Genomic DNA, 12,241 nt, shown 5'->3' with positions numbered 1-12,241 from the left:
AATTAAACTTCGTTAATTGTAGCTTAACTTATATATTTTCGAAAAGTCGAAGACTAAGATATGGATTTTGTGAAATCTTCTAAGGTAATAAGATGGAGTCAGGGATGTGTGGGTTTGAGGACTATTGCCATTTTGGGCTATCGGACATTGGAGTACGTGTAAAAACACACGTGCCGATATGTCCAGATGTGAGTTATAAAATTGACTTTTATCGGTTGATAAAGGTTAGCTGTAAATATTTTTTTACTTCTTTTAAGTAATATTTAATTTTTTTAAACGCGTTGTAAAGTTGCTGATAGAGTCCGAATGCGATGTCAAAATTCATCCACCTGATTATTTCATTGGACGAACATTACAGTCTTACCTCGTCAAATTCATACGGGCATCGCGTTTGGTATAACCGAGTGAATTGCGTACATTGACGTCCCCTCCGGTCAAGAACCCATTTTAATTTGATGTTGGGCGTTACCAAGAATCGAACCGGAGTCTCCTTCCTCACAAGGAACTCGATGGCCTTTTGGTTATGCCCAAATGATTAATTTTTGTAATTTTAATCATATGTTCTTGAATTTGTTTACTTATTTTGATCAATACCATAAGTTTGTCTACCGATCCACTGTTCATTCTATCTCTCTCAAGATGAACATACTTCTCAAATTATTTCCTGGTAACATCTAACAGCTAATAAGTAATTATTGCAACAGATGATAAAAGTAACACACAAAAAAAAGAAATTACAATACAATACAATACAATACAATAAAATACAGGACACTAGTAGCAAAAGGCCAACAAGTCGGGGTCGTTTACAACTATATTCATGTCTTGTTTATTCAAAGAAACTAGTACTTCGATGCCGTTTCCATCAGGCGCGTCCATCAAAATACTTAAATTCTTAAACGCTCCACCAACGGCTACTTTTACGGGCTTCCCCCACCTGAAATCAATATCATACATAGGAAACCCACAAATGCTCGAATAAACATAACTTGTATCCATGCTTTGTGCCGTCCCCAATATAAAAGTTTCAGAAATCATCTCTTCGACAGTTCCTAATGCACATTCCAAATTTCTAATATTCTGAAACTTTACTTTTTCTCTTCTTAGTTTACTAATGAACTCATCTGGCATGACATCACCATGATTATTGCTTATCGGAAATGTTATCGGATAGAAAAGGTTTCCTATACTTGTTTCAGACAATTTCTCTTTTAACTTGTTTCTCAGATTTATCGGCGAGATCACGCTAGTTTGTGTAACATTTCTCGATACACACTTATGTAGAAACCACGATACGACTTCAGCTCGAGTCGGGTTTACGATAGGTTGTCTAGTGTCCATGGTCATGGCTACCACTTTGGCTTGTAGATCCTTAATTTTCGTATTCGAGAAAACAAAAGTTTTTGACACGACATCGTTTGGTGGTATGTACGGATCGGTTTTTGGTAACTCAATGGTTGTAGGTTGGTAGGAAATAAATTGGGGATTAATAATTGGTGACGTCACGTTTATGTTACATTCTCGAGAGTGTGACGTGAGTGCAGCCCAGTGTTTGATAAAATTCAACGCGCTGCTTCCGTCTCCAATCTTGTGGCGTAAAGAAGTTGCGATTGCAAGACCTCCACACGCGAAATGGCTAACTTGCACGGACAAAGGGCACACATTAATATTTTCGTCATCAATAAAGTTTTTAATGTTCTTTTTGAACCATATACGATCGTCTGGGAAGAGTTGATCAAGATCTTCGTGCACCGATTGTTGGAGGAAATCTGAGAGGGTATTTGTGTTACACGCTTCGATAAACTCAACACCTTCATCATTGCAATCAACGAAGGTAGGACCGATTTTCTTCATTCTACCTGCAAATGGATAGTAATCAGTTAGTACTTTCGATAAAGAGTTCTTCAACTGGAGTGTCTTTTTATGGGAAGATTGATAAGCATTCGAGCTCGGGTATATGGCTACAATCGGCACGTATGAATTTACGGCGATTTGATCGAGTAATGAGAGCTTATATGTTTTGGAATGAAAGGGAGTTGGAGAAGAAGGTTTTATTGTATCTCTTGATACAATTGTGTGAAGTTTTCTTCTACCAAATCTTAAAACCTTGCTAATCAGCACCATACTTGATTGTTGGCTAATTAGATTTTAGATGCTCATTGCACGTTGCACATGCACGGTTTTATAGACCGCACTCATATAATCATAACAAGATGATTTAGTATAACAAGATTATTTAGTGGTTACTCATACGTACGTGCATTATTTTTACATTTGAGGATCAAACTTCACGAAATTTTTTAATATATAAAAGCAAACACTTTATGACATTTTTTTACCGTGTAAAATCTCTCTTAACCAAAAAAGAGTTTATGACATTTAATTAGCTACTAGTGGACCCAAAAAAGAGAGTGTATAAATCTTATCCGGTGAAGTGTCGGTGTCTATTCAAATCTGCTCCAGAGATCTTTGTATGGTTTTACACGTTTTAAATGTTGTTTTTATTTTCTTTCTATATTAGTAATTAACTAGTCCGGGTCCGGCCCGCGCGATTCGGCGGGGACTTTAGGCCTGCATATTCATATTTAACATAGCTTTATTTATTTACAGAAAGGAAAACGGCTCATGTGTTAAGCGTCGTTGTAGGTGTTGTTGTCTATAGAGTTTTTTTTTTTTTTTTTTTTTTTTTTTTTTTTTTTTTTTAAACTGTCCGGTTCGAACGTAGTTAGTTTCGTTTTGTTGATAAAAGTATTTCGAGTCTAACGGTGCAGGCGAAAAAATTTAACTCGCGGCGAGCAGGAAGATACGGGCTATCGTTGTGTTTAGCGTTTTTTAAAAAGTGTCCGTTTCGAACGAACTTTTTTTTGTTTTGTTCATAAAATTATTTCGAGTATGGCGCTGATGTCGAAAAAAATTAACTCGCGGCAAGCGTGAAGATACGGGTTGTGGTTGTGTTTAGCGTTTTTTAAAAAGTGTTCGTTTCGAACGTAGTTAGTTTCGTTTTGTTCATAAAATTATTTCGAGTTTAATGGTGTGTGTAGAGACCCGTCCTAATCCATCCGGACGAAGTCCATATCGATTACAAACGATTCACAACAGTTGATTACATCGCGAGGTAATTGACCTCTATATGATAAATTTTACAAACATTGCATTCGTTTTTAAAAGACAAACTTTCGTTACATCGACAGTTGACAGGCATGTAAAGCATTTCATAATATATCCAAATATAATTGACTTAATAATAATCTTGATGAATTCAACGACTCGAATGCAACATCTTTTGAAATATGTCATGAATGACTCCAAGTAATATCTCTAATATGAGCAAATGCACAGCGGAAGATTTCTTTCGTACCTGAGAATAAACATGCTTTAAAGTGTCAACCAAAAGGTTGGTGAGTTCATTAGTTTATCATAAAGAATCATTTCATAATTTTAATAGACCACAAGATTTCATACTTCCATTTCTCATAATCATACGTCCCATGCATAGAGACAAAAATATCATTCATATGGATTGAACACCTGGTAACCGACATTCACAATATGCATATAAGAATATCCCCATCATTCCGGGATCCTCCTTCGGACATGATATAAATTTCGAAGTACTAAAGCATCCGGTACTTTGAATGGGGCTTGTTGGGCCCGATAGATCTATCTTTAGAGTTCGCGTCAATTAGGGTGTCTGTTCCCTAATTCTTAGATTACCAGACTTAATAAAAAGGGGCATATTCGATTTCGATCATTCAACCATATAATGTAGTTTCGATTACTTGTGTCTATTCCGTAAAACATTTATAAAAATTGCGCATGTATTCTCAGCCCAAAAATATAAAGGGTAAAAAAGGCAAATGAAACTCACCTAATGTATTTTGTAGTAAAAATACATATGACTATACTGAACAACTGAACAATGCAAGGTTGGCCTTGGATTCACGAACCTATATCATTTGTATATATATATATATATATATATATATATATATATATATTAAAACATATAATCGTAACTGAATAAGTTTATATATATTATTATTAACAATTATACTTGTTAAATTATGTATTATATAGATAGATAATTTTTATATACATAGTTTATATATCTTATATCCCTAATATTCATTATAACACATTAATAATACTACTTTATTAAGGTTTATATATAAAATATATATTTATATTTTATTTGATATATTTTTACATATAGCTTAGTTAATATCAATGAATAACAAAATATAGTGATATGTAATATTAATATTATTGTAATGTATTTTTATAAAACTATCTTTTGTAATAATGCTAACATGATAAGAATGATAATACTAATGATAGTAACATTAATAACAATAATAATATTAATAATACAATATTAATAACAAGTAGATAATAATAATAATAATGATAATAATAATAATACTACCTCAAGAGACTAGGCTTTTAGAAATAAAAACGTCGCTGCCCGGGCTCGAACCCGAGACCTCTCTCTTAACAACCACACTTCCCCACCATTGAACCATTAATGTTATTCTGTATTAACTCGCGTTACTAACAATATAACACATACTTCTGTTTAATCAACTTCTCTAATCCCATCATCATTAATTTAATCATAACCATGTCATTATCATCCTAAATTGTTTATCTTCCTATATGAACTTGATCTCAGCTCATCTCATCATCACTTTTCTTTGTAAAAAAAATTAATAATAGAAACGGGGACTAGCAAATAACGAGCAGTAGCAACCAAAGATTTCGTCTTTATCTTCGGCTCATCATCATTATGGACTCATCATCATACAACATCTCCATCGTAACCACTATCACGTAATCATCATAACATCATCATCATTTCTTGCTATCATCATCATCCCTATCTATAAACCCTAATGATCATTCCTTTTATCATCTTCATCCATCTTATTATTATCAACTCTTCATCATCGACATACATTCCATTGTCATCATAATTGATCAATGGATCATTCTTTATACCAGAAGAAGAAAACTACAAACGTATTGCATAACTGCATAAATTCGTTTGTACAAACAAGAGGTTGGGCTTTGATCCAAAACAGAAAATAAGTGGGTTGGATACGGTTCAAAAGCAGCCCAAGAATAATCCACCAAGCCTAACTAGCACACAGGCCCAACTAGAAAATGAAACGAGGCCCAACAGTCCAAAATTTAAACATATAATCCCGTTTCTTTGCTCTGATAAATATGGAGTAATAATTCACGGTAAAAAAAAATATAACACGGGTTTCCTTGCTTCTGTAGTGGTCGACATACCTGACCCACTATTTGATAAATAAGTGATTCTTCGTTGATCACTTTTGCCAATCGACAAAACTTCCAAATAATCAAATGGCGTATGATTGTGACGGTTTGAAACAGTAAACCTTCATGGTGGCGGCATTTAAACAGAAATAATATTAGCAGCTGTAGTTCATACGCGTATAAGCTGCACCAGTTTGATGATGATTCTGTTATGTTGGTTTTAAATAATAGAAACATAGTAGCAGTCTTCGAAAGTGGGTAGATGAAGGTGATTAGGTAAAGTTCGATGGTGTTATGGTGATAGTGTGTGATGGTTACAAACAGAAAGAGAACGCAGTAGTCTGTAGTTGTTAAATGGGTCTATGGTGGCAGTTGAAGCTCGACAGAAACAGAAATAAGGTGGAGTAGCAGCAGGTGTTGGAGCTTGGCTTGGTTTGGTGTTCACCGATGAATAATAAAGAACTGGTGTAGCAACATGTAACACCACTGATGGTGGTTTTTGGTGACCCTTTGTTCACGTCAACAGCAACAACAGGTAGAGGTGATGATGTCGGACATGGTGGTTATGATAAATGGTTTCAAACTATAAGGAAATGGGAACCAAATAATATTAACTAAGTTGTATACGTGTGGATTTAAGGTGGTTCAAAATAAAGACGGTGGTGGTATTCGGTTATAGTGTGGTTGTGGTAGCCGATGGTTTGAAAGAAAACAGAAAACCTGACGTTGATGATGGTTGTTGTTAAGGTGGTTCGTGATCAAGGATGTAGAGAGAGATGAGAGAGAGATTAAAAGTTGTGGCCGTAGAAAGTGAGTAGGAGAGGGTGTTTGTGTTGGTAACCAAAACAGGTATAGGAGATGAGATGGATGGTGGTGTGTACATTATTTATCACAACCCATATGCATATATATATATATATATATATATATATATATATATATATATATATATATATATATATATATATATATATATATATATATATATATATATATATATTGATATATACTCCGTTTAAAATAAGCAAAAGAAGAAAAAAGCTAATCATTAATCATACTCAATTATATGAATTTGTTATGGGTTGTTATCAATAATTCTGTATATGTGTCGACATATAATTTAATAATTAATTAATATTATACTAACTTTATGTAAAGATGAAATGAATTGCAAAAGAGAGTACGGGCATTAGTAGTCACTTTAATTGTCACGTTCTTACTATTTATCACGGAGACTGTATCGTACTCCGTTGATAATTTAGTGGCGGATAAAAGTATTCGTAAAAATCCCAAAACTTTAGAGTAATTATCTTTATTTATTTAGGTCATTATGGTATAAAATTTTGTCATTAACTATTAAATAAATATTACATTAATTATTTACTCCCATCCTTAAGTAAAATATAAAATTTTTTAAAATTAAACAAATAGTTCCTAATTATATTTTTAATAAGCCTAAAATTTATAGAACTCATTTCCGGATCACCTTTTATTTTAAAATTATATATGTTTGAATTTAACTTGTTTAATATCAATCGGAACATCAAACGAGTATTACAATCATTTAATATTTATTTTTAATATATACTTTATATATATATATATATATATATATATATATATATATTAAATAATAATTATTATAATATCCTATTTTTATTTTTTTTTAATTTTTAATAACAACATCATATAATACTTCAAATTATATTTTGAATTATTATTTATATATATATACACATATATCTATTTACAATTAATTGTTCGTGAATCGTCGAGAGCAGTCGAAGATCAATTGAATATATGAACAACGTTTCAAAATTTTCTAGACTCAACAATACATACTTTGCTTATCGTATCGAAATGATATAAAGATTAAGTTTAAATTTAGTCGAAAATTCCCGGGTCGTCACAGTACCTACCCGTTAAAGAAATTTCGTCCCGAAATTTGAGTGAGGTGGTCATGGCTAACAATAAAAATGTTTTCATGACGAATATGAGTTGATAAGTAGAGTTTTATCATCATTGAGTAATATGGATAAAACAATTCGATTATTCGAAGAGTACGAGTGAAGCTATCACTAAAGAGTGAAATGAATATTTGCATGTTCGTCTTAACCGGTGACGCAGTCACGGTTGATTTCCGGAATTCAAGGGGTTTAGAGGAAATCTTCGAAATCTAAAAGATTTGATTCTTCAGCGAATAAGAAAATTAAGATCTCTATAATTAAATACGATGATCTGCGTCGATTACTCTGTCTGATATTTCCATTATAAATTAAACTTTTTTCGTTCCATTATTTTCACCATTCCTATACTTTCTTTCTTAGTTCTTACATCCAAAAGATTGTGAAAATGCTTAATCCCGTTCTAATCCTTGTCCTTATCCTTACTATCGTAACAATCATTATCCTTTTCTAACTTCCACCGGAGGAATCTATTTTCTTCTACTTCGCCCTTGGGGTGATACTATTCTTAGTTATACCGTGTCTTTATATTGCTATTCGTATTAATATCTACGGTTTGTAATTTCTGCGTTGTTGTTGGGTTTTATATCTTCCCTTATATTTTGATGTCCCTGCTTTTATCTTCCATAATCATTGTTATCCCCAGTTAATGCTCTCTTTTATTTATTGCGATTAATACCCCAATTTCTGTTTCGGAGCTTTGTCCCTCCGTTTCTTCTTCTTACGATTAAGCACCGCTTGTAATGGTCCAGAATTCGCAGATATAAGTTTCGAATGAACTTAATGTTCTAACAAGAAAGAACGTAATAGCACAATTTTTAATTGATTGATTTACCAGAATCCATAAGAAAAGATAGAATTTATCAAGAAATTATGTTCTTGATCTGTTTATATATTTAGATAGAACGTAAGAGTCGTGTAACATGGATCAGGATGACGTTATGGTCTGTGAATCATCACGCCCCATTAGAACTCAGCATGACTTACTGTAATATAATCACATTGATCAAGTGTCATTATATTATACTAACTCATGCTTTAGTTCCCAACACTACTTCAATAACATTCATATTTTAAACTTGAATTTTAAAGAATTTTAGAAACTAAAGTAGTTTCCTTTATGATGTAATATAGATAGCACGAAGAGATAAATAATTTCGGAAGAGAATATTTATGAAAATATCTTCAGAAATATCGAAGATATTTATGATGATATTTTGGAATTTCTAAGTTCGATGGTTGACGAGGAAGATTTTTTCGCAAGATTTTAACATGAGTATGGAGCAAGATATTCGTTGAAGGTTTCATCGGATCCAGAATTACTTGGATTCTTTGAATATATGGTATGGTCCTTGTATTTGTCCTTGGTCTCCTTCGTGATTAGCTCAATCCGTTTTCCAGTTCCAACTTTTCTGAGCTTTTCCAACATACTATTCTTTATCATCAAACTTTCGATGATTAAGGTCGTTTACGGTTGTCTATGGTTTCTGCTGCTTCTTTCAGCTTTTTCAACATTCAGAGTATTGATTTGTGATTAAGTGCTTTTCATAATTTCAGAATGAGATCATAATTCTAAAAGATAAATGTTATACATATAACTGTTGATGTAGATATGATGTGCGTTGTTAAAGTATTGATTGATGATTCCTGGTAATTGGTAGGGCAATTATTGTTACAAGATGCGGATGAGTATATGATAGGGTTTTAATGAATATAGTGATTTTTCGGAAAATCATAGATCAATGGAGTTGCTGGTACATCTGCTGGTAATATCACAGAATATAAAAGGTTCCCCGGTAATAATAAAATAGCACGCATATATATCAAGGTTATAATAAGGTTGTTTCGAACAAAAAGTCGAAGTTGACGTGATGGAGCTGTGACAAAGTTTACTACCTTGAAAAGGGATTGTAGAGTTATTTTGGGTAATAATAACACCAAAGAAGCTAGCACAAATACGTGTTAAACGTTTACTCAGGTTCCGAGTGTTTCAGGTGCATAACTATATGTATCAATCTTTCCTTCCGTAGATGAAGTGCGGTTGATTCATTCTCTAAATTGAGGTGTTCCCAAGATTCGTGAAAGGTTTGAACGCAGATTGTAATTGTCAAGATACAAATGAGGTTTAAGATGAAATCAAGTGGCAACTTGAAGAATTGTTTAGTTTCATATGTTATAATCAATATTTTAATTCATTTTAATTGTCCACTGTTGGTAGTCCTCAGTTGATTAGTCCACAGTTAGCTAGGAACAGTTAGCTAGGATTTTGTTAGAGTGGATTCTTAACAAAATTTCTCATACTTAATTTGTCTGTTTCTAATAAATTTTATTCCTTCAAATGTTTTCTTCATTATGCCACTTGTTGGATTCTGATAGGTCAAAATTCAAATATGAAATTTGAATGAAAATGGTTATTCTGTGATGAACGGATTCGTATAGCTGTGGTTGCAAGTAGGATAGTAAATGACTGTTGAATCAGATTCGAAGAATGTACAGTGTAACTTATTAATGCGAAATTTAAATATTTCTCGGGTATTACCTACCCGTTAAAATATTTTCACCATTAACAGTTTGTACAAAAGGATTTTTAATTACAATCTTTATGAAAACATATATACATATATATTTTCTTCAGATGTATTGTGACGATCGCTCCAAATCCATATGGACAATACGTCATTCATTGATTTCATTGCGAGGTATTTGACCTCTATATGATACGTTTTGTAAACATTGCATTCTTTTAAAAAGGCACACCATAAATGAATATTTAAATCAAAGGTTTTCGACATCTGATAATTTCTACATATATACAATCACTGTAAATAATAGTTTACAATAGTACTTCCGTTGACAATGCAGTCAAAATAAAATACATGGTGATGATTTGGTGAATGCAACGTTTCCTTAAAAAATATGCCATGTATGACTCCATGCACATAGCTTGTCTAACTTATAAGCAAACAGCGGAAGACTTCTAGGGAACCTGAGAATAAACATGCTAACAAGTGTCAACACAAAGGTTGGTGAGTTCATAGTTTTAGTGTTTCGCATAATCTGTATATAAAAGTGGATCACAAGATTTTAGTTGTTTCATCCAGAAACGTTTATCAATAGATTATATAAAAGTGGATCACAAGATTTCAGTTGTTTCATCCAGAAACGTTTATCAAAATATTCTACGAAATTGAGCACCCTGGTAACTAAACTTTAACGTATATATTATTTTTACCCTTTGTATAATCATCTTAATAATACACGCAAACCAACGTGTACGCTTCTCAAATAGCATACGTCCGTTAAAAGGCTAGCGCTCTAGCTCGGACGGGGATGTCAAGCCCTATGGATCCATATACAACTACTCGCGCCCACCAGTTCTTATAACTGGCAGTTACTAGTTACTAAAGCTAAGGGATTTTCAGTTCAAACTCAGTGTAGAATTTAGTATGTACTTGTGTCCATTGCGTTTAAAATAAAGTGCATGTATTCTCAGCCCAAAAATATAGATTGCAAAAGCAATTAAAAAGGGATCTATAAACTCACGCATATAAATATTGTAAATCAGTTAATAAAGCATTTGCATGTATTCTCAGCCCAAAAATGTAAAGGGTAAAAGGGATCATATGAAACTCACACATATAAATATTGTATATCGGTTAATAAAGCATTTGCATGTATTCTCAGCCCAAAAATGTAGAGAGTAAAAGGGATCTTATGAAACTCACACATATAAATATTGTATATCGGTTAATAAAACATTTGCATGTATTCCCAGCCCAAAAATGTAGAGAGTAAAAGGGATCTTATGAAACTCACTGTTTAATATTGATATACAATATTACAGGAAAGCACGTAGACGCATCGGAGATGATAAACACGAGGTTTGATTCACAAAAATACCCCCGAACATTACCCATAATTTCCTTGGTAATAACCCATATTTTCCTTAGCTCTAGCTCGCTCGGAAATTCGTTTTGAAAATTACTTGGACAGCACTCCGTCGTAATATTTTATGTACATTATTATTTTTGTATCGCAAAAATAATAACACTAATAATAAAAATAATAACATTAATAATAATCTTATTAATAATAATAATAATAATAATAATAATAATAATAATTTAAATAATACGGAGTAAAATTAAATTAAATCACAAGTAGAAATGGTCGAGCTTTTATAGTGTGGCCTGATTTCTCCTTCCATGCGATCGCATGGTTTCATGGGCATATGGCCATGCGATCGCATGGCCAACTGTCACCAGCCTGGTTCATTTGTTTTTATCTTTGTCGACATAATATAAATATTAATATATAATATATATAATTTATATAATCATTATATATTATATTAAATTCACGTGCATAGTTGACTTGTAATTTTTGTTCCGATATGTCGTACGTCGTCACTCGACTTATGTCCCGGTTCCGGTTTCTCGAACGCATTTTCGTACGCTTAGAAAACTTGCATTTTACATTTCGTGACTCGTACCTTTGTCAAAATATAGTCTTAAATCATCCATAAACTATACCACTGTAGCAAAGTTACTGTAGCAAAGTCAATTTTTAATGTAGCAATTCACTGTAGCAAATAGTGATTTTCAAAAACACTGTAGCATTTTGGGTACTGTAGCAATTTGAGAATGTTACTATCGTTTACTAAATAACTTGAAATTATATATATGTATATATCTTTTTAATATACATAAATCAGTTTTTAAATACACATTGGAAGTTATTTATAAATAAATTTTAATAATAAATATTTCAACTTATCATATATATTCAAATAAATATTTAAACCAATAAGTTAATGTACGGTATCAAATAATTAATACATTGTTACCTTTTCAAGTTATAGTATATATGTATCTATTTACATATAATTGTTCGCGAATCGTCGAAAACAACCGAAGGGTATTTAAATATATAAAAGTAGTTCAAAAATTTTGAGATTCAGTTTTACAGACTTTGCTTATCGTGTCAGAAATGTT

The 12,241-nt window shown here is 32.2% G+C and overlaps 1 protein-coding gene across 1 annotated transcript; it reads right to left on the bottom strand.

Moving 5' to 3' along the window:
* Positions 1-774: 774 nt before the first annotated feature.
* On the bottom strand, positions 775-2,124 carry LOC139901893 (tabersonine-19-hydroxy-O-acetyltransferase-like). Its single transcript, XM_071884562.1, has one exon. The coding sequence runs from the start codon at positions 2,122-2,124 to the stop codon at positions 775-777; it is 1,350 nt and encodes a 449-aa protein (XP_071740663.1).
* Between the last annotated feature and the right edge of the window lie 10,117 nt (positions 2,125-12,241).

Source organism: Rutidosis leptorrhynchoides, chromosome 3, assembly GCF_046630445.1.
Source record: "Rutidosis leptorrhynchoides isolate AG116_Rl617_1_P2 chromosome 3, CSIRO_AGI_Rlap_v1, whole genome shotgun sequence".
In the NCBI taxonomy this organism is placed as follows: domain Eukaryota; kingdom Viridiplantae; phylum Streptophyta; class Magnoliopsida; order Asterales; family Asteraceae; genus Rutidosis; species Rutidosis leptorrhynchoides.
Note: the sequence above shows the minus strand (reverse complement) of the source record. Positions and strands in the feature narration are given on the sequence as shown.